General features: G+C 35.3%; 1 protein-coding gene across 9 annotated transcripts in view; it reads right to left on the bottom strand.

The window, feature by feature from the left end:
• Window positions 1-2978: 2978 nt before the first annotated feature.
• Window positions 2979-22768, bottom strand: part of dock9b (dedicator of cytokinesis 9b) — a 122908-nt gene continuing 103118 nt past the window's right edge. For 6 of the 9 annotated variants that reach the window (XM_048200616.1, XM_048200621.1, XM_048200613.1 and 3 more), the window contains 10 exons: window positions 20799-20905; window positions 17157-17279; window positions 16954-17067; window positions 16308-16313; window positions 15268-15414; window positions 12998-13208; window positions 10071-10261; window positions 7218-7318; window positions 6987-7125; window positions 2979-3968 (listed from right to left, as the gene is read on the bottom strand). In XM_048200616.1, coding sequence (XP_048056573.1) covers window positions 3843-3968; window positions 6987-7125; window positions 7218-7318; window positions 10071-10261; window positions 12998-13208; window positions 15268-15414; window positions 16308-16313; window positions 16954-17067; window positions 17157-17279; window positions 20799-20905 — 1265 coding nt within the window. In that variant the 3' untranslated portion in view covers window positions 2979-3842. Of the gene's footprint in view, window positions 3969-4074; window positions 4083-6986; window positions 7126-7217; window positions 7319-10070; window positions 10262-12997; window positions 13209-15267; window positions 15415-16307; window positions 16314-16953; window positions 17068-17156; window positions 17280-20798; window positions 20906-22768 lie in introns of all 9 variants that reach the window. The other 3 variants (XM_048200619.1, XM_048200614.1, XM_048200617.1) reach the window with 2 other exon arrangements.

Raw genomic sequence — 22768 nt, 5'->3', positions numbered from 1 at the left:
AATAAATTTAATTATAACTAACATTTTCTTAAGGATTCAAAAAAATCTGTCTCAGCTAATGCTGTAAACTATATACAGGGAGCCTTTTCTTGCACATTACTATAATATTAATGGTTACAATTAACAACAGAGCCCAAACTATTAAACTCAGTTGCTGTTTATTTTTTTTAGATATAATAACACTCAAAAAAAAAAAAAAGAAAAAAAAAGTAAATTGCACATGAGGCAGGTTTTGCATTAACTTATAAATCTAATTATAAAATTATTTTTCAATTATTTTTTAATGCAATTATTTTTTGAAATATAATAATCATTTACACAGTTACTCTCATAATTTGTTTTCATGACAAATTTATTTAAACATATATTAAGACATTACTAACAGGTAAAGCAAATATAATAAAAACAGAAGCTAATATAATGTATATATTTAGTGAAATGCTACCCTGTTGAGTTCATTTCTCTAGTGAACTAACATGCTGTGGACAGTAAATGACTTGCCTGAGGTAAATGTAATGCTATGTGAGATATTATTCTCAAGCTGTTTTATTGACGTCTTTCCGCTGTTGAAACACTGGTTGAGAGATTAGTCACATCGGCTGCATCCGAAAAGTTAAGCAACTGACTTGCTGCCTAGGCAGTGACTCTGCAGGAAGCGTTTGCGCATGAAGGTACCTCACGAAACTGATTTCGGACAGACTTCTGAGGCAGCGTAACAGTTTAATGATCCACAGCAAAGTAGTAATTTCTCGCTAGAAATTACATCAGAAGTGGAAAACATTGGTCAAAACCATACATTTACACACAAACTGACCAGAAAACACAACTTTCAGATGCCATCTTTATTTTTCTAGCTCAACTGTCACAGAATGGAACGCACAGGATTGTGGGATATCAAAGGCAGTGAAGTATACATCTATGCTGCCTTCAAAAATTGATCAGATGAAGACATCTCGGGAGACAGGAAGTAAAGCTAACATTGGATTCGGACGTGCCTTGATGCCTACCTTGGAATATGTTCTCCGAAGGCAGCATTATTAAGTTTTCGGATGCAGCCATTTTCTTATTCTGTGCTTTTTCCTGTTGTTGCAGTTAGCAAACAGCATTGTATTACCGCGTGCGCCCCCTTCTGGATTGAAGTATGAATCACCTGTGACTGACTGTATTCGTCGCCTAACTGCATGAACCGAACCGTGACTTCTGTACCGTAGGGGACAAATAGACCTATCAACAGCGATGACGTTTTTTTTTGGGGTAGAGCCTACCTGGTGGCAGAAAATGACAGTTCTGCAGTAGCAGTCTGTGGAAGCCAAGGAATTACAAAATACAAAAATTCTCACAATTCTGACTTTTTTTCCCTAGCAAATCCAAGTTTATATCTCACAATTCTTAGAAGGAAAAACAGAATACTGAGATATACTCATTCTTTTTTCCTCAGAATTGAGAGTTTATATCCTGCAACTCTGACTTTTCCCCCCTCAGAATTGTGATGTAAACTCACAATTGCGAGTTATAAAGTCAGAACTGGGAGATATAAAATAAGAAAAAAAAAAAGTCAGAATTGTGAGATAAAAATTTTGTATGTTTAAAAGTTATCTATGTAAAATGTTATAGGTTTAAATATTATTTCATGCTGTAACTGCTGTGTATGTATGTCCCCTATGAATTGCATATGTGAATATTTTGTAGACTTACTATTTACATCAAATTCATGCTTTAATAGTAATCATTGCAGTCCAGTATGTGATTTGCAACATAAACGTCTCCGTTTAGCTTCAAAGGGTGTCTTCAATGATGGTATTTTATAAAAATGAAGACTATATTTTTTTTATTTTGTGGATTTTGCCCATTTTCTTCCAATTGTTACTGCTATTTTTCTGTCACCACTATGCTCACGCAGCAGCAAGTGATGTAACTGTGATGTCTATATATATATATATATCAAAGATTTAAACATGAAACAACAAATAGTGATACTTATTTTTATATTATTTTAACTATTGTAAAACCATTTCAATTTACCATTTCATTTAAACTTTTCTGTTGTTAGAATTATTACTGCGTAGATAAAATGTGTTGTTTATCTTACAAAACCTTAAAATATGACTCCCAATTAAGTTTAATGGTAAATGGAGGCTGATTTAATATCATAATTAACTCTTCTAGCTGAAACAGCAAACTGAAAGCACGTTGATTAGATATGCTAGATAACGCTGGCACTTCAAAACATTGTCAACACATCACATGACTGTTCTTAATAACCTCAATAATGCCATTTATTGCTTTGTCCAGATAAAACCCCAATGGCAGAGACAAACCCAGCAGCTGCATACACGTCTCATTTACATTATAGGATTTACTGACTGTTAAGTTGGAGTGATGTGAACGAAACTTTCACAAAGCACATTGTCAGCTGTTAAACAATGTTGAAATGGCTTACATAAGCTAAGTGCACTGAAAAGCAGAAGACAACCTGGACACGAAGACTCACATTAGATGAAAGGTGTTTGGAGATGTGTAATTCATTGGAAGAGTGAGGTAAACAAACTGCCCTCCTCCACACAGAGATGTTGCTGCGATACAATGGCGACAATGGTGGAGAGGGGCCAGGGGCAGTACGGCACGAGCGAGTGTGTGTGTGTGTGTGTGTAGATCGAGAGCAAGTCAGCAGGTTTTATTCAGAACGCACTTTAAAAACAAAACTCAATCTTATACTACGTCAAAATATCTCTTCCAAACACTATAATGTATACGGTGCTTTAAAAGTGTCAGCAATTATATATGAGAACATGAATGATAGGCCTATGTTTTTGCAGTCGAGATAAAGGCAACACGATAAACCAAACATATAGATATGTATAGATGAGGGAAACAAATCAGGTTCTAATGAGGATCTCAGTTGGTAAATAATAAAGTTCACAGTAATAAAGATAAACATAAATTATGTTTCAGGGATGAAAAATGAAAAACACAAGAACTTATGTAAGATAATACATTTTATTCAGAGATTTTAGGGACATTAATATCTTTCCAGAACAGATTCTTTTAAATAAAAATACCCCCCATATCTAACCCCCGATATAAAACAATTTACATTTAAACAAACATAAATGGTTATAAAAATCCTTGTTTATTCTTTTGTCCATATATATATTTCACATCTAGCCTTTGGCAAGAGATCTTCAGGAACCAAAACAAGACAAAGAAAGAGAATTATTGCACCTCAGCTACAAAGAAACAGCACTTGTTCCTTGGCTTTTAACAAAAACAAGAGGAAAAAATATGGAAATGGAAGTGTGGGCTAAAAAGCTAGAGTGGCTCAGGTGATCATGGGTATTTTGTACAGTAAAGCTCAAACTTCCTGCTACACTAAAGCACAGTTGTGTTCTCTTTGCTACCACTCGATGGACCGCTACTGCCTCGGACACAGGAAGTGATGTCACAGCCTCTCTCTCAGCACAGAGCAGCAATGAACTTCCGGAATGGGGGAGTACATGGAAACATGAAGAATGTGAAAGTAAAAAGGCATATTTTTCAAGTTGTTCTGGTTGAGGAAATAAAAGTGATAGTCTCTACAGGAAACACCGGAGGACTGGAGTGGATAAGAAAAGAACAAAAGTCAGTCATATGGGAATAATAACTTCCATTCCAAAGACCGGACACAGCTGCTCTATCCTCATGTCCTGGATTCTGATTGATGGGCGATCCATTCCGGACTGAGTCGAAACCAGGCTGACAATGAAATACTATTCTTTCCCTGTTCTTTAGCTTTTGATGCATTTCAGTCTGTCCGTCTCTCTGGCTGTGGGTAGGGTCAGAGGTTTAAGGCCAGGGGTGAGAAGTCACACGGAGGAGGCGGAGCTAGGCATGCCATGCAGGGTGGAGCCGCTGGGCGTGCCACTGATGGCATTGAAAATATGCAGCGAATCTGAAAGAGCGCTCTTGGTTCCGCCCTCCACAGTGGAGATCTGACAAAGAGGAAGAGTGCGGGATGAGAAAGAACACTGACACTTGAAGTGTACTGAATTTTGATTCAACAATATGAATTTTTAAAAATATATGATTCATTATTACCATCCGATCTACAAAGGGCAGCACAAGAGAGAGAGAGAGAACGGGTGAACATTATACATAAAACAAAACATTCAGGGTAAACTGCTAGTGTATATATTTCTGATTCCATGTGTTTCCATTGGCGTAAAGCTAAACCCCGAAATACAGTACAGTCCAAAAGTTTGGAACCACTAAGATTTTTAATGTTTTTAAAAGAAGTTTCGTCTGCTCACCAAGGCTACATTTATTTAATTAAAAATACAGTAAAAAACAGTAATATTGTGAAATATTATTACAATTTAAAATAACTGTTTTCTATTTGAATATATTTCACAAAGTAATTTATTCCTGTGTTGGCAAAGCTGAATTTTCAGCATCATTACTCCAGTCTTCAGTGTCACATGATCCTTCAGAAATCATTCTAATATGCTGATCTGCTGCTCAAGAAACATTTCATGTGTACAATTGTACAAAATATTTGTGTACAATATTTTTTTTCAGGATTATTTGATGAATAGAAAGTTCAAAAGAACAGTGTTTATCTGAAATCTAATCTTTTGTAACATTATAAATGTCTTTACTGCCACTTTTGATTGATTTAATGCATCCTTGCTGAATAAAAGTATTCATTTCTTTCATTTCTTTTCAAAAAAATAAAAATAAAAATTCTTACTGACCCCAAACTTTTGAACGGTAGTGTATAATGCTACAGAAGCTTTGTATTTCAGATAAATGCTGTTCTTTTGAACTTTCTATTCATCAAGGAATCCTGAAAAAAAAAAGTACACAACTGTTTTCAACATTGAAAATAATCATAAATGTTTATTGAGCAGCAAATCAGCATATTAGAATGATTTCTGAAGGATCATGTGACACTGAAGACTGGAGTAACGATGCTGAAAATTCAGCTTTGCATCACAGGAATAAATTACTTTGTCAAATATATTTAAATAGAACACAGTTATTTTAAATTGTAATAATATTTAACAATATTACTGTTTTTACTGTATTTTTAATTAAATAAATGTAGCCTTGGTGAGCAGACGAAACTTCTTTTAAAAACATTAAAAATTTTAGTGGTTCCAAACTTTTGGACTGTACTGTACTTTGAATGAAATCAAAGAACAAACTGGTGTAATGTCATTTAGAACAAAATGAGGCCAAAACAAAGTTCATTAGGAGTTTGTCTCAGGAATTCTGCAAACTTTCCCCTACCACTGGTTCATGCCGATTACGTAACAGACAGGCTCTGAAGCCCCGCCTTCTTTGATGTGGAAATCTTCTCTGATTCATTTCTTCTGTTCAGTCCATTGAGGTCAAAACATGAACACACTGCTTTATAGCAGAAAATGAAATTATAATTCGAATTGAAAGCGACACTGACGCTTGTTTTTCATGATTAATACTGTAAAGCTGCTTTAAAGCAACCTACTGTATAAAGACCTTCAAATGAAACTGTGTTTATTTTATTATTGAGAGGAAAGCACAGCATATATTTATTAGTGCTGTCAATCGATTAAAAAAAATTAACTAATTAATCACACATTTTTTTCTGTAATTAATTGTGATTAAAAAACATTGGAGTCTTTAATATTTTTATATTGTAATAATTTCACAGTTACTCTCCAAATTAATGTAGGAACATCTTAAATACAGTAAATTTGAAATATTTGTTTAATGGCATCTTTTTATGAATGAAGGCCAGTATCACTGATACTAATACTGATATTGATGTCTCTATGAAACTGATTTAAAACAAAAAAACATTAATTATAGACATTCAGCATTACAGAGTAACTGAAAGCTATCAGTTTCAACATTTAAATTTAAGTTACCTTAAAACAATCTTCACATAAACCTATTATGATAAATGTCATATTTACCTGTGGCCTTCCTGTCTAACAGGTAGGAAATATACATAAATTGAATATTTATCAAACACTTTACAGTCTTCACTGCATAAATTATAAATTAAATATAGATTATTCTTTATTAAAGCTACAATTTTCTCTGTCACCTTTGTTCTTTGATGAACATTAATGACAGACATCATCACAGCAACTGATTTATTAGGCTGCTGTCACTTTAAGAGCTGCCACTGCCGAACATGATGCTGATCTGACACGCATCTCATTTTCTCACAACACTTTAAGTTCATCTAAGACATTACTCAACTCATTTAAGACTGCTCTTATGAGGATACTCGAAACATTTGGCATTTTGGCATAATTCTGTTTGTTATTGTTTGTTGAAGCATGAAAGAGAACTTGATACTGGAGCGCGTCTTTCTGTGCACATGAGTTGTATGTGTGTCACATGACACAACATTCACAGTATGGAAGGTCAAAAGGTTCAAAAATGTGAATTTTAACACATCAACATCAATTAAAATACGTGTATTTCATGCATATTTAACAAGTATTTCACACGTTAAATGTGTTGTATGCGCGGGAAAAATCAGTGCATCAAATACACGCAAATAACACATTTGACGCATGAAATACACATGAAATACATTTATTTTATGCGTTGTTGACGTGTTAAAATTCATGTGTTTAACCTTTTGGCCACGCATATCACGCGTTTTCATTTGTCTTGTGGCGCTTGAATAGTTTAAAAGCATTTGCGTGAACAGCAACAGCATGATCATACAATGTAAGTCAAATTATGATAGAAAAAACGGATGCTGCGTTAAATATTTTTAACGGTTAAAGGGAAAAAAATTAATCGCTAATTTTGACAGCACTAATATTTGCATGTTGATTTAAACGCTGCTCCCAGAAGCATGGGTGGCGTCGGGATGTTTGCTAACAGTATATCGCTGCTAAGGTATGTCAAACTTCTTTTTAACCCTAAGCGAAAAATGAAAAAGACTCTCCCGTGAGTATATTGAGGCCATTAGGGAACCAATATTTGTGTGTATGTGTGGTTACCTGTTCATGCATGATGTGTGAAAGCTCTCTGGCCAGGTCTTTGTAACTGGCTTTCATCTCATCATGATATTCCTGTTGGTCCTCCTTGATCAGCCTTTCATTTACAGCTAAAGCCTGTCCACATGCCTCAACAAACTGCCTGCATCCACAAACATCATATAAACACATATAATAAGAAAGCTAGCATTTGTGTGGAGATCTTGAAAGGCTTTTGAAATGGTGGTTATTTACCTGAAGACCTCTTTGAGCTGTTTGACTTTGTTATCTGGGTATTTTTTGGCGCAGGCATCATCAAGGAAAGCTCTGGCATATGCAAGTGGCCCAGCATTGACCTGAAGAGAAAGAAGTATTTAGGGAAAAAATAGGTCAGTTCAAGTCTCTACAAGGAAGAAAGGAAGTAAATAATGTCTTTACTAAATTCTAAACATCCCTAACATGGGATGGAAATGTGTGTGTGTGAATCTGCTTTTTTTCAATACCTAGTGAGTATTATGTATTAAAAATGCACTATTTACTCAATATGTGTGTATTATGTATTTATGCTGTTTTTAGGTAAGCAACATGCTCACGTGTTTATCGCTAAGTAGCTCCTTGTGTATAAAATCAATTATGCAAATGCTCCATAATGTTAATTTTTAGTGGCATGAAAACTGATCCAGTGACTTATTTTAACCTGCAAACCATCCTGTTTTTGATCAGATTTTCTGTAGCTACTGTACTATAAAAAGTACACTACTGGGGTCATTTTGATTTTTATTAATATTTTTATTCAATTTTCTTCATCAAGGACACATTAATGGATCAATATTGACTTTAAAGACATTTATAATTACAAAAAAATACATATTTCAAATAAATGCTGTTCTTTTCTTCTTTTCGATATGTCCTGCCCTGTCTTCCTGTTTCAATGGAAATTACGTCAACACATTGAATAATGCTGTGTGTTTCAAGGCACTTCAGTGAGCCTTTAAGGTGTGTTTGAAAAAATCGACTGCACATGCTATGCAAGTTTTTTCATCTAATATTTATTTGTAATTTTATTTTAGCTTCATTTTAATTAACAAAAACTGTTTTTAATAGTGAACAGTGTTAGGCACGTTACTTTAAAAAAGTAATTAGTTACAGTTACTAGTTACTTCTCACAAATAGTAACAGAGTTAGTAACGGAGTTACATAATTATAAAAGTAACTAATTACCAGGGAAAGTAACTATTGCGTTACTTAAATTTTTTTTTTAAATATGTCAAATAATTTGGAATCCCCTGATATTAAATATAAGTCTAAAAATAAATTATTCTTCCAATTACTGCAACATCCTTTTCCCAAGATAACAGCTTTGAGTCTTCACCTATAATGCCTGATCAGTTTGGAGAACACCTGACAAGAGATCAGAGACCATTCCTTCATACAGAATCTCTCCAGATCCTTCAGATTCCCAGATTCTCTATGTTGGTGCTTCTTCTCTTCAGTTCACTCCACTCATTTTCTTTAGGGTTCAGGTCAGGGGACTGGGACGGCCATGGCAGAAGCTTCATTTCGTGCTCAGTGACACATTTTTGTGTTGGTTTTGATGTTTGTTTTGGATTATTGTCCCGATGGAAGATCCAATCACAGCCCATTATAAGATTTCTAGCAGAAGCGGTCAGGTTTTGATTTTTATCTTTTTATTAGTATTTGCTAGAATCCATGATACCATGTATCTGAACAAGAAGTCCAGGACCTACAGCAGAAAAATAGGTCCACAACATTAAAGATCCAGCAGTATATTTAACCGTGGGCATGGGGTGCTCTTTATCCATGTGTGCACCAAACCCATCTGGTGGGTTTGCTGCCAAAAAGCTCTTTTTTAAGTTTCATCTGACCATAGAAGCCGGTCCCTTTTGAAGTTCCAGTCTTGACTGACAACTGAATATGCTGGAGATTGTTTCTGGATGAGAGCAGAGGATTTTTCTTGAAACCCTCCCGAACAACTTGTGGGGATGTAGGTGCTGTTTTGTTTTGTAGAAAGCCTTTCTTTAAAGTGATTTTTTTTGTAAAAATTGTATCTTAATTTTAATCAATGTTTCTTCAACCAATTGCCTGGATTTAATAAATAAGAAACAAATATAGCAGAAAATATAATCATGACAGAGGCGCCGGCGCGATCACTGGCGCGTGAACTGGAGCACGTCTTACAGGCTAAATGAACCGAAACTCAGTGTATAGGCTGCTTGCCTCACAAACATGAGAAAAATGTCTATAGAAAGCTTGAAATATCCACTTTAACGAAAACGAAATAATTAAAAACGAAAAGAAATAGGCTACTCTGATTATGCATTCTCTCTCTAGGCACGTCCAGTATGCATGAGAGTCAGCAATGTCAACTTCATCTTTGCAGCCGACACTGATTCAGAAAACATTTATTAATAAACAATTAAAATGTCTCCTTGCTGTTTTTGTCACATTCATAATCATTACACTTGCCAGTTCTTTATGGCAAGCTTTATGCGTGCGCTTGAGTGCTATATAGCCTATATTAAATGCTCATTATTATTGTTTATTCTCTCCAGTATTTAAGAAATTAAATTAATATAAATGTGATTAGTCAAATAATGGCTTAAATGAAAAACTACTAGTCGAATAGAAAAAAACTTATTTCACATAGGCTATTTTCGATCCAGCATGTCACAAAGAGTGTTCTGGTTTGAGCTTGCGCTCCGCTCGCACGCTCACAGACACACACACACACACACACACACACAGAGCATCAAACATTATTATCAGTTTAAAATTCTATTTGTGTATGACTAACCCCAACACACACCAGAGAAAACACTTTGCAGGTCATATGGCTGAGAGAGAGAGCCTACTTGGATGAAAACCGCATCAGTGAGCTCAATTATAGTAACGCAGTATTTTTTTGTCAGTAACGGTAACGGCGTTGTAACGGGGGAAAAAGTAATGCGTTTGATTACTTGTTACTGAAAAAAGTAACGCTGTTAGTAACGCCGTTTATTTATAACACCGTTATTCCCATCTCTGATAGTGAATAGTGAATTTTTGAAATAGACCTACAGTATAAGGGTTCATTTGTGTCTCACACACCTGTACACTAATGCTTCCCTGAAGCTTAAGTTGCAGGCGGATCATGTCGACCTCACTGGTTGCACAGAGGGCTCTGAGTTCAGCCACCTTCCCGCTCATCTCATCTATGGCCACCTCGATAGGGCTCAGGTCTGTGTGGTGCTGATACATCACTGCTATGCGCTTTTTCACATACGGGAAACAGTGTGTAGCTGAAACAGAGAGATTGGAGATTCAGAGAGGCTAGAAGAACAAACACATTAAGGTCCCAGCTGAAATCTACTCATGTTTGTGCAGTAATCAGGGTTTACGCTCCTGTGGATGGCAGAAGCTGTGAAAAGTGTTTTATTTTGGACACACTCTCAAAGAAGGTCATTCTGCCTCAATGGCCAGACCTGATCTGAACATTTATGAGAGGATGAGGATCAGGGTTAAACTTTGAAATCTCCTGGTTGCTTTTATAGCACTGAAGAACACTAAACTTGAGATTAAGACTTTGATTAATTGTTTTCGAACAGAACCGCTCAAGATCAGGGTGTACAGTGTTAGTACAGAAAGTACAGATTAAAATGTAATAATTAAAGATTATTGCTTCTGGACTAGCTGGTTAAATAAATGTATTAAACCATATGGAGATCAAGGACATACTGTACTTTCATTAAGTCATGTTTCCCTGTCTACAGGTGCACTTGTCAGCACAATAAAATCAATGATTTATGGATGTTATGGATTAAGGAACAACATGTACACTTATCATTCAAAAGTTTGGGGTCACAAAGTTGTTGTTTTTTTAAAGAAATGGATATCTTTTTTCGTCAAGGAAGCACTGAATTGATCAAAAATGACACTAAAGTGATTTGTTACAAAAAGTTTCTATTTAAAATAAATTGTGATCTTTCCTTTCTTTTCATCAATGAACCCTGAAACACACACACATACACACGCACATACACACAATTGCAGTTTCCACACTAAATAATGCAGCACAAGAATTTTCAACTGTGATAATAAATTAGAAATGTTTCTTGGACATCAAATCAGCATATTAGAATGATTTCTGAAAGATCATGTGACACTGAAGACTGGAGTAATTATGCTGAAAATTCAACTTTGCCATCGCAAGAATAAATTATATTTATTGATATATTAAAATAGAAAACAGTTATTATAAATCGTAATAATATTTCAGAATTTCACTGTTTTTACTGTATTTTTGATTAAATAAATGCAGCCCTATGTAAGAATCTTCTTTTAAAAACATTAAAAAATCTTAACGACCCCAAATTTTTTGAACGGTGAGAGTATTATAATAATTTTGTTGAAGCCTTGTGGGCAGTCCTCTGAAACGTGGTTGCAAAACATACAGTATTAATTATTAATAATTTTTAAAATAATGAATAAATAAAGAATCATGGCTCAAAGTGCTGTTAAATCAAGTGTGAAAAAAAACAATAATAAAGGTAAGAAAAAAGGGTAACACTTTACAGTAAGGTTCATTAGTTAACATTAGTTAACATGAACTAATAATGAACAGCACTTATACAGCATTTATTAATCTTTGTTAATGTTAATTTCAACATTTACTAATATATTATTAAAATTTTGTTAACATTAGTTAAAGGTGCTACAGAGGATCTTTTCGTCAACTGAGAAACCAAAGACTGTTAGTGAGTTTTTGAAATGAGCGCATGCGTAAGAACAACCCCCCTCCTTCACAGCTCATTTCGAGGGAACGCCTCCCAAAACTCATGCACGAGTATTGCATGAGCATTCGCTGTGTCGTGTTAGTGGATTCATTATGTCGGACTCACCGCAGGTAACTCATAATCTGCAGTTGTTACTCCTGTCTCCTGACAAAAACATTGCATGCGGCGCCTGTGGAGTGTGGAAAGTTACTGGAGCGCGAAGCTGCGCTCGTCTCTCACAAGGAACGTCACGGCAGTGATTGACAAGCCAGAGGGCCAATCGTTTACGCGATGATCGCATGAACGATTGGCTGATGTTTTTAAGGCCCTACCTCGTGCACAGATGATGTATATTAATATTATTCCTTTCAGTGCACCTAATAAATAGTCTTTTATCAGTTAGTAAAGACAGTTTCAAGTAATATTGCAAAAATGTATAAAACAAAACATCCTCTTTAGCACCTTTAATGCACTGTGAACTAACATGAACAAACAATGAACAACTGTATTTTCATTAACTAATGTTAACGAAGATTAGTAAATACAGTAACAAATGTATTGCTCATGGTTAGTCCATGTTGGTTAATACATTAACTAATGTTTAACTAATGAACCTTATTGTAAAGTGTTACCGAAAAAAGAATCCTAAAACGAAACTCTTAAATTTTTCTGAGCTTGACTGCTTAATAAAACATTTCTTTTTGTGAAACCATGCCTTATAATGCTGATCTTGGTCAGCTGGGACAGTTGCAGTTCTTTTTCTTTTTCAGGATTAGAATGTCGGTTACCTCAGTGTCACAAATGTAGGTGACGGCGTAATACTGTATGTAAACACTGGATGGAATCATACAGAAAGTTTAAAGTTTCCAATATTATTTAATACAATATTATAGGAGTAAAAGATTCCCCTATTAAATCCGGTTAAGCAGCAGGATCTTTTGCCACTCAGTCCGGCTAAGGGGGCGTTTTCCAGAGGGAAAGTGACATCAATGCATACCCTCTATAGGAAAATACTGTAATATACTACAAAAATATAATTAAATCACTATCGTGGTTTCACTAGCATGGTTAGCAAAGTGGAAATGCAACTGTAACCAGTTTACACCGTGCTTTTTCCACTACTGTTTGGCCCAATAGCGGAAAAGCGGAGACATAGGGTTTTATTGTTTATATTGTAAACAATATGAGACATAAAACCTGATCTCTTCACTTTTCCTGTATGTTACATGTGCACTTTTTCAGTCAGTGGTAGTGATCACTCACTGGTGAGCACCGTCCTGCGTTTGCACTGTTCCTCGACCCCGCCGTGCCTCTTGCCCGACTCTGTGAATGGCGTCTCAAACACAAAACGGCGAATGTTGTGGCTCCTCTCAAAGTCAGTCTTCCTCTCTTCCAGCTCCTTTTCCTCTAGATACGGCGTCACGTGCGTCACTTGGATGTAGGCAAACTTTGCCTCCAGATCTTTAGGGTTCACCTGAGACAGATCAACGGTTAAATGCTGATAAAACATGAATAAACAGAAAAGTTGTCTGTACTGTAGGTGCATTGGGGTTAAGGTGTGGCTGGAAACTGCATATCAGTAGGTCTGTTGTCTAAACTTATGGCGTAATGCACGTGTGTGTGTGTGTGTGTGTGTGTGTGTGTGTGTGTGTTTGTGTACACACTGTAAAAATGATTATTGGATCAAGTAAATATTCTTAATGCAACTTTTCTATTTTACTACATACTCTATACTCGGAAGTCAAACCAACAAGCATACCAGGTGAGCTCGATTAATGTTTAATGCAAATAGGCCTACAATAAAAAATGGTTTTGTGGATGATGCCTATTTCCCAGCATGCAATGGGCCACACATACTTAATATGCTTATATTGTTTGACTGTTTGCCAGTTTAATTTACATTGAAATTAAAGTAGTAAACTATTGTCTTGTTATGTCAAGACGAGTTTGTTCCTTTCTTGTTTCTAATACATTGAAAGAATTTGATTGTTACCAAGTGTTGAGGTCTGTGTGTTCGTGTGATAAGTGATCATGTGATGAATGTGCATCACATCACGTGGTGGTATTGTCAACAAGCACTTTGCTCTCCATGACATAAGCATTTATCATAGAAATGTACAGTACAGTCCAAAAGTTTGGAACCACTAAGATTTTTAATGTTTTTAAAAGAAGTTTCATCTGCTCACCAAGGCTACATTTATTTAATTAAAAATACAGTAAAAACAGTAATATTGTGAAATATTATTACAATTTAAAATAACTGTTTTCTATTTGAATATATTTCACAAAGTAATTTATTCCTGTGATGGCAAAGCTGAATTTTCAGCATCATTACTCCAGCCTTCAGTGTCACATGATCCTTCAGAAATCATTCTAATATGCTGATCTGCTGCTCAAGAAACATTTAATGTGTACAATTGTACAAAATATTTGTGTACAATATTTTTTTTCAGGATTATTTGATGAATAGAAAGTTCAAAAGAACAGTGTTTATCTGAAATCTAATCTTTTGTAACATTATAAATGTCTTTACTGCCACTTTTGATTGATTTAATGCATCCTTGCTGAATAAAAGTATTCATTTCTTTCATTTCTTTTCAAAAAAATAAAAATAAAAATTCTGAACGGTAGTGTATAATGCTACAGAAGCTTTGTATTTCAGATAAATGCTGTTCTTTTGAACTTTCTATTCATCAAGGAATCCTGAAAAAAAAAGTACAAAACTGTTTTCAACATTGAAAATAATCATAAATGTTTATTGAGCAGCAAATCAGCATATTAGAATGATTTCTGAAGGATCATGTGACACTGAAGACTGGAGTAACGATGCTGAAAATTCAGCTTTGCATCACAGGAATAAATTACTTTGTCAAATATATTTAAATAGTACACAGTTATTTTAAATTGTAATAATATTTCACAATATTACTGTTTTTACTGTATTTTTAATTAAATAAATGTAGCCTTGGTGAGCAGACGAAACTTCTTTTAAAAACATTAAAAATCTTAGTGGTTCCAAACTTTTGGACTGTACTGTATATTAGTTGAAGGGTGTTCAAATATCTCAAATAAGATATTTATTTATTCACATTTTTAAAGAATTTTTTTTTAAAGAAGTTTGAAAACCCTGCTTTAGGTAAACCATGAAAACATTACATTTTAAGTCAAGCAAATTGTTGCATAAAATTGAAAATTCTTTCATTCCCTTATGTGGTTCCAAACATGTATGCATTTCTTTCTTCTGCAAAACACAAAAGAATATATTCTGAAGAATGTTGGGAACAAAACAACATTGGAGCTCATTGACTTTTCTCAAAATTTGTCATTTCCCAAATTATCTTCATTCATGATTCAGAGAAGAAAGTCATAGAGTTTTGCAACAACATGAGCGTGAGTAAATAATGAGGGTTTTTTCAGTGAAAGTGTGTATTAGTGTACTACTGACTGTGTACATATGTTCAGATTATACACGGTTGCCTGAGCTTTCACCTATTCACAGAATGCTGATAAAATATGAGTGTGCATGTGCTCACCCTGCCGGAGTCCTGGATCATTTTGACATTTTCTTGGCCAAATTTGTCTGAGTAAAGTTTGAGGAGACGCTGGGAAATCTCTGAGAGAGGAGTGAATTTTGGTTCTTTATAGATATATTCCTTTCCATCCTCATCTTCAAAGAAACCCTGAAACACACACAACATCTCATCATGTGTGTGACATATGCATACACTGTTGGTGTTATTAATGTACAGCCAACAAAAGCTGGTTTTAATCCCGTAATCAACAAAACTCTACATCACAAGTGGAAATGAAAAGTTATGACTGATGGACACATTTAGTTCACCAAAAAATGAAAATTATCCCATGACTAAGTCACTTAGTGTTTGTCTGAAAGAAGATAGTCGTATACACCTAGGATGGCTTGAGGGTGAATAAATCCTGGGATAATTTAACATTTAATTGTCTTAAAAACCTCCAACGTATTCAGGATTTCAAAGCAATCCTGATAACACTCCATGGAAGAGCTCCGACTATGAATATCTTGCCTCTTGCACTTCATAGAATTCATGTTATCTTTAAATGATCAGTGTTATCTTTTATTCTCTGTAGTCCGACATAGACACTTTCGAGACATCAGCACTTATGCAGCACACAAAGCTTTCACTGTGTCTTTGTTGAAACAGCGCAAGCCATAAAGTCGCATGGCTTCTGTGAGGTTAATGGGCACAGCATATAGCGAAAGAGCTCACTAAGTGTTGCCTAGCTCATTTTTATGGTCCGAACCCATTTAAAAATGGCTTCCATAGTAAACAGTGAGTCAGAGTGCTGCCTGGCTCAACCCGGAATGAAGAAGTGACAGGATGTGCAGATGAGAAAATGTGTTATGTGATTAAAGATTGATGAAGGACACTAGCAGCACACAGAAAAAGGCCTCCTCCTCTTCTAAACCAAAAAGCATTATGCACGCAGACAAACAAGCGGTAGTTTAGTGAGACTGTTATGGTCAAAGCAAAACCTTGCCTGACAATGAGTAAGACAGCACACACACACACACACAGTTCACAACAACACTTACCGCAGCCTTAGGAAAGAAAAAAAGAGCAGAAAAGATCGATTAACTGAGACCCACAATGACTTTAACATGCTTTAAACAAGACAGGCTATCATGCAGGGTGTATTATCATGCATACAGGAATGCCTATGTCCCTTATTTTTATAGAGGTCACATCATCCATTTTTATTATTGAATTTTCTTCCTGAAGTTCAATTATAATGTGTATAATGGTTTCCTGCCTAAAACGGTCATAATTTAGTTTATGTGACCATTTTCCACCCTACGTTTTTTTAATTTTTTTTAATTTTAGGGTGATCACTTTTCTGGAAGTTTCTGATAACCGAATAAATACTGTTCGCATATAAACAATATAATGATTACATTTGGTCAGAAATCCAAACATTTTTAAAAACAAGATTAAACTCACTGGCAAAAGATTGTCCTTATTTTTGGACTGGGGAGGAAGTTGAGTCATAGTATGTTTTCATAGTACACAATATATTTTATTTAATCTCAAAAAAATCAAGGACAATTTTGTACCGCATGATATGATCCCTTTAAAATAAAATTCAGCTATATTTTCCCTTTTTTTTTTTTTTTTTTTTTTATCGTGCAACTCAATCCACCCTGTGTTAGCTGGACTGGTAAAAACTTTGTATTGTCTTACCTGGCCGAAAAATGCCACTCTGAAAAAGGTGCCAAGTAGCCTCTTCCCAGAATGCATCACTTCCATGACTTTAGTGTAAGCCCGATGTAATGTGTCATACAGGTGGGCCAATTTCTACACAACAGCACAAAACTACATTCATATACTACATCTCTGGTAAATGTTAAATTTGAATTTCCAATAATACAACAGTGTGTGTGCACCTCAAAGTCTCTGCGTTGTTCGTAAATTGGGATGATGAGTTTGTAGATATCTGAAATAAGTTCGTAACGCTCAGCTTTCCATAAACCATCAGCACAAGCTTCCAGCAACTCCATAAGCACCTCCTGCAAACAGACATGCATTTATAATTACTTACTTTCACATTCTCATGTGCAATACTGAGCACATTTACATGCACACCAGTACACAGATAACTCACAAAAATCAGCTTTTAAAAAATAACAACATGCAAAACCAATAACTCGACAACGCAAAAAAAATGGTTATTATTATAAATCAGGTTATTTCTCAGTAGTGACATCAAAAATTGTATTTTAATGTGCGTATCTGACTCAGAGTATTTATTTTGTTTTGTCTGTTGTGATGTAAAATAAAGCATTAAAAGATTAACGTATTGCAACATGTCAGCGGGAAACTTACAGCTCATATATTATCCTCTCATGCAGATACAGATGCGGCACTTTGACTGTACTACTTCTTCTGCTGCACGAGATGAGAGCACATTTATAATTTTTTGGGTCAAGAAAGAGTCTGAGTTTGCGATATATTTCTCCTCCCTTACCATGAAACACTCGCTGTGGCTGGATGTGCTTAAATCTGTCGTATAAGGATGCTTTCCTGTCACATATCACACACACGCACTTCAATAAGCACAGAAAGCAGGTTAAAGTGTTTACATGCTGGGCGAAATTGCATGAAATCTAGCTGTGATGATTGGTTTATGTTTAAGCTGTTCATGACCTTACTTAGGAAAACTGGTTAACACTTTTACATGATAGCGCGCATTTGTCGGCTAAGCATAATCAGGTTAAGAGCTTGCATGTAAACGCGTTCATTGTATCTCAACATTAATGCACTTCCATGATGCCTCCAAACACAACACTCTTAGAAAAATGGTTCAAAAGTTTCAAAAGGTACTAATATGTACCTATATGATACTAACAAATGCACATTCTAGAGGTAAATAAGGTACACATGCGTACCTTTTGAAAGGGTACTGCTCCAGTGACAGCTTTTGTACCTTTTTTCCTGAGAGTGAACAAACTTTGGTAACACTTTAGTTTAGGGAACACATATAAACTATTAACTATGACTTTTCCCTCAATAAACTCCTAATTTACTGCTTATTGATAGTTAGTAAGGTAGTTGTTAAGTTTAGGTATTTGGTAGGATTAAGAATGTAGAATAAGATCATGTAGAATAAGGCATTAATATACAGTGGTGGTCAGAATTATTGGCACCTTTGGTAAATATGATCAAAATTGACTGTAAAAATAAATCTGAATTGTTTATCCTTTTGATCTTTAATTAATAAAATTAGCAAAAATCTAACATTTCACTGAAGGAAAAGAATTGAAAGTGGGGGGAAAGTCACATTATGAAATAAATGTTTTTCTCCAAAACACTTTGGCCACAATTATTGGCACCCCTAGAATATTTTATGAGTAAAATATCTCTGAAGTATATTCCCATTCATATTTATATTTTTTTAGCACACCAGGGTGATCATGAACATGAAATTGTCCAGCCGAGACTTCCTGTTCCGCGGGAGTATAAACATGAGGAAACACAAAGGCCAAATTCCCGTAATCATTCATCACAATGAGTAAAACCAAAGAATGTAGTTCTGATGTGCAGCAAAAGATTGCTGAGCTTCACAAAATAGAAAGTGGCTGTAAAATAATAGCTAAAGCACTGAAAATCCCCATTCCCTCCATCAGGGCAATAATTAAGAAGTTCCAATCAACTAAACATGTTACAAATTTGCCTGGAAGAGGACGTGTGTCTAAATCGTAGTAATGCATGGTGAGGAGGAAAGTTTGAGTGGCCAAAGACTCTTCAAGGATCACAGCTGGAGAATTGCAGAGATCAGTTGAGTCTTGAGTCTCAGAAAGCCTAAAAAAAATTATCAAACAGCAGCTACATCCCCACAAGTTGTTCGGGAGGGTTTCAAGAAAAATCCTCTGCTCTCATCCAGAAACAATCTCCAGCATATTCAGTTGTCAGTCAAGACTGGAACTTCAAACGGGACCAGCTTCTATAGTCAGATGAAACTAAAAAAAAGAGCTTTTTGGCAGCAAACCCACCAGATGGGTTTGGTGCACACATGGATAAAGAGCACCCCATGCCCACGGTTAAATATCCTGCTGGATCTTTAATGTTGTGGGCCTTTTTTTCTGCTGGAGGTCCTGGACTTCTTGTTCAGATACATGGAATCATGGATTCTATCAAATACCAACAGATAAAAATTCAAAACCTGACCGCTTCTGCTAGAAATCCTATAATGAGCCATGGTTGGATCTTCCATCAGGACAATGATCCAAAACAAACATCAAAACCAACACAAAAATGTGTCAATGAGCCCAAAATGAAGCTTCTGCCATGGCCATCTCAAGTCCCCTGACCTGAACCCTAAAGAAAATGAGTGGAATGAACTGAAGAGAAGAAGCACCAACATAGAGAATCTGGGAATCTGAAGGATCTGGAGAGATTCTGTATGGAGGAATGGTCTCTGATCTCTTGTCAGGTGTTCTCCAAACTCATCAGGCATTATAGAAGAAGAGTGAGAGCTGTTTTCTTGGCAAAAGGAGGCTGCAAAAATTACTGAATAAAAGGGTGCCAATAATTGTGGCCAACGTGTTTTGTAGATAAACATTTATTTCATAATGAGCTTTTCCCCCCACTTTCAATTCTTTTCCTTCAATGATAGGTTAGACTTTTGCTAATTTTATGAATTAAAGATCAAAAGGATAAACAATTCAGATTTATTTTTACAGTCATCTTTGATCATATTTACTAAGGGTACCAATAATTCTGACCACCACTGTAGTACTTAATTTATTAATAATACTAATACATAGCCAATATTCTAGTAATATGCATGCTAATAAGCAACTAGTTAAAAGACCCTAAAATAAAGTGTTACCCAAACGTTTTCTCACAGCAAATTGTGCTACAGACAAAACTACTTTTAATTTTTTGTAACTAAAACTGTTTTTGTAACTAATCTGTCATATAGTTTAATCCAAGTGTCTTGCTAAAGGGCACAATGTTGATCATGATCAAGTTCATGCACCCTTTATGAGGTCAACCCAGCCCAGACCTTTAACCACTAGGTCAAACTATTCCATATGGGAACTGAACTGATTTCTAGTTCTTGTGTAACAAGCCTGATTTGGTGTTAACAACAGGTGAGGGCCTTTCTGTGGTGATTTGCTGTTTATTGGGCTTTTGCTGGTTACACATTAAAGCAACTGAAGGACATTTACTTCACTCCAACAACTCCAAAAGCATTGGAGAAACTCTTTTATCACAAGTGTATGCCCTGAACAACGTGTAAATATTACTCAAAGAGTTCATTAAATGCACAAACTGATTATTCAAAGTAATGAGGGACTCTCAGAGCTAATCAGGGCTCATTATCTGGATTTCCTTTACTAACACACCCTGGAAAGGGACAATTGATACTGATTAGATAAGAAAAGAGAACATTTGACTGACGTTGTTATAAAGGAGAGTTTTGAATTCATTCCAGTGCTGATGGAAAGTCACTATAAAAGTGATTAAGGTGCAGTGATTCATGAATTTTATAGAAATGTGATCGAGAGCAAGCTGGTTTGAACCTCATTGAAATGAACGTCCTGCATGCCCACATCCTCCATCATGGCTGCCTCCTCATCGATGTTGGGTGTGATCACACGAAATGCCGAGCAGCCCTGACGAAACATTCCTGCCAAGGAGAAGAAATAGCAAGCAGAATAGTTTCAAGCAGGTTCAATAAACTGCAAAACTTTCACAAAACATCAGGCATTTGGACACACACACACACGGTCTTAAGAGAACGATTACACCTCAAGAACCCCCTCTGTAAATAATGTTCACAGTGCATATTATGTGAGTGTGTGTGTGTGTTTTATGCATTCATATGCTCATTTTCTTGACCCTGCATTATTAGTGCTGTTATCACACAGAGATTACCTCCTGTAAAAAAAATTCACAAAGAACTCCAGATTGCAAAATTATAGTTGAACCTTGAACAAGATGCCTTTATAAATGTATGTGTGTGTGTGTGTGTGCGTGCATTACAGCATGAAGTGAAGATTTTAAATCACCTTTTACCTGAATACTAGAAGAATTATCACAGCCTTCAAAACATATTGATAAGCCATCCAAAACATCAAGCTCAAGTTCTATAATGCAAAAGAACTATATTTTTCTGTATACAGAGTAAAAACAGTTTTTGTTTTATTGTATGTTTTTTCTTCAACAAAAATAATTATTCTACAAATTAATTAGTGCTAATAAAATGGCTTCAAAGCTTTTTATGATTCATTCTTTTGACCAAACCTATTAATATGTCATAAGCTGTGTTTCCACCAAAATTACCAGGAACAATTTGTCCCAGGAACTTTTTCCCCCAGACTTGTTGCTGTCTGCGTTTCCATCGTGGTCTAAAGTACTGTGAAGATGACGTAGGACTGTGCGTGACTTTCCAGTTCGCGCTGGATTTCATCCTCCTCATATAAGCTTAATAAAGTAATAATACTTCGTTACAGTACTTAAGTATTTTTTGGGAGAATCATTTACATTTTAACATTTTAAAGTTGTCTCTTACATTAGTTATAATGCACTATGAATTAACATGAACAATCAATGTATAATTAATATATTAGTATTTTTTATGTATAAAAATTACAATAAACATTTAGCCATTTTTTTAATTTAAAGAAACAAAATGTAAGAGAGTTAAAACTGAACACAATCTTGCTGCTGTGTTGCTACCGTGTATAGAACCATTTTTAATAATATTTTTTTGCTCCTTTTGTATTTTACATTTACTTGTACTTTTACTTTCAATACTTAGTACGTTTAATATCAAAAAAATACTTTTCGTACTTGAGTACAAAAAATATCAAATACTTTAAAACTTTTACTCAAGTAACATTCTAAATAGCAACTTTAACTTCTACCAAAGTCATTTTCTGGTAAGATATTTATACTTTTACTCAAATATGGTTTTCAAGTACTTCATACACCACTGGTGAAGACTTTTATAAATGGTTTTTGAAATAAAATGCTGCATGAACGCAACCAATCAAAATGCTGCTTAAATTCAACCAGTTAGCATGTTCAAAACCCAAATCCCACCCCTGAAAGTTCCTGAACTTTTAAAAAGTACTACCTCGTGAGCAGGGACTTTCTGAGGGAGAAATGTTTACCCAGAACTACATTTACACCCTGATCCCTGTGGTCGAAACACACCGAGTACCACCCCAAAGTCCCTAGTTCCTGGGGAAAGTTCCTGCGGTGGAAATGTGGCTATACATTGTATCTCATACTGTTACATGTTTAAATGTTCCTAGATTTTGTGTTTCTTGTTTTTGTGATTTGGACTTCTATTTTGAAGTGTATTCTCCCTTCCCTATTGTTTACTTCGTGTGTTCAGTTCCGGTTTTACTTTGTTCCCATAGTTCCCATTTGTTATCATAGTAATTACCCACACCTGCTCCTTGTTTGCCTCTTGTTACCCTGTGTATTTATACCCCAATGTGTCCTTAGTGGCTGCACTATGGTATCAGCGTCATGTACGTAG

The sequence above is a fragment of the Megalobrama amblycephala genome, linkage group LG8 (assembly GCF_018812025.1).
Source record: "Megalobrama amblycephala isolate DHTTF-2021 linkage group LG8, ASM1881202v1, whole genome shotgun sequence".
Classification (NCBI taxonomy): domain Eukaryota; kingdom Metazoa; phylum Chordata; class Actinopteri; order Cypriniformes; family Xenocyprididae; genus Megalobrama; species Megalobrama amblycephala.
Note: the sequence above shows the minus strand (reverse complement) of the source record. Positions and strands in the feature narration are given on the sequence as shown.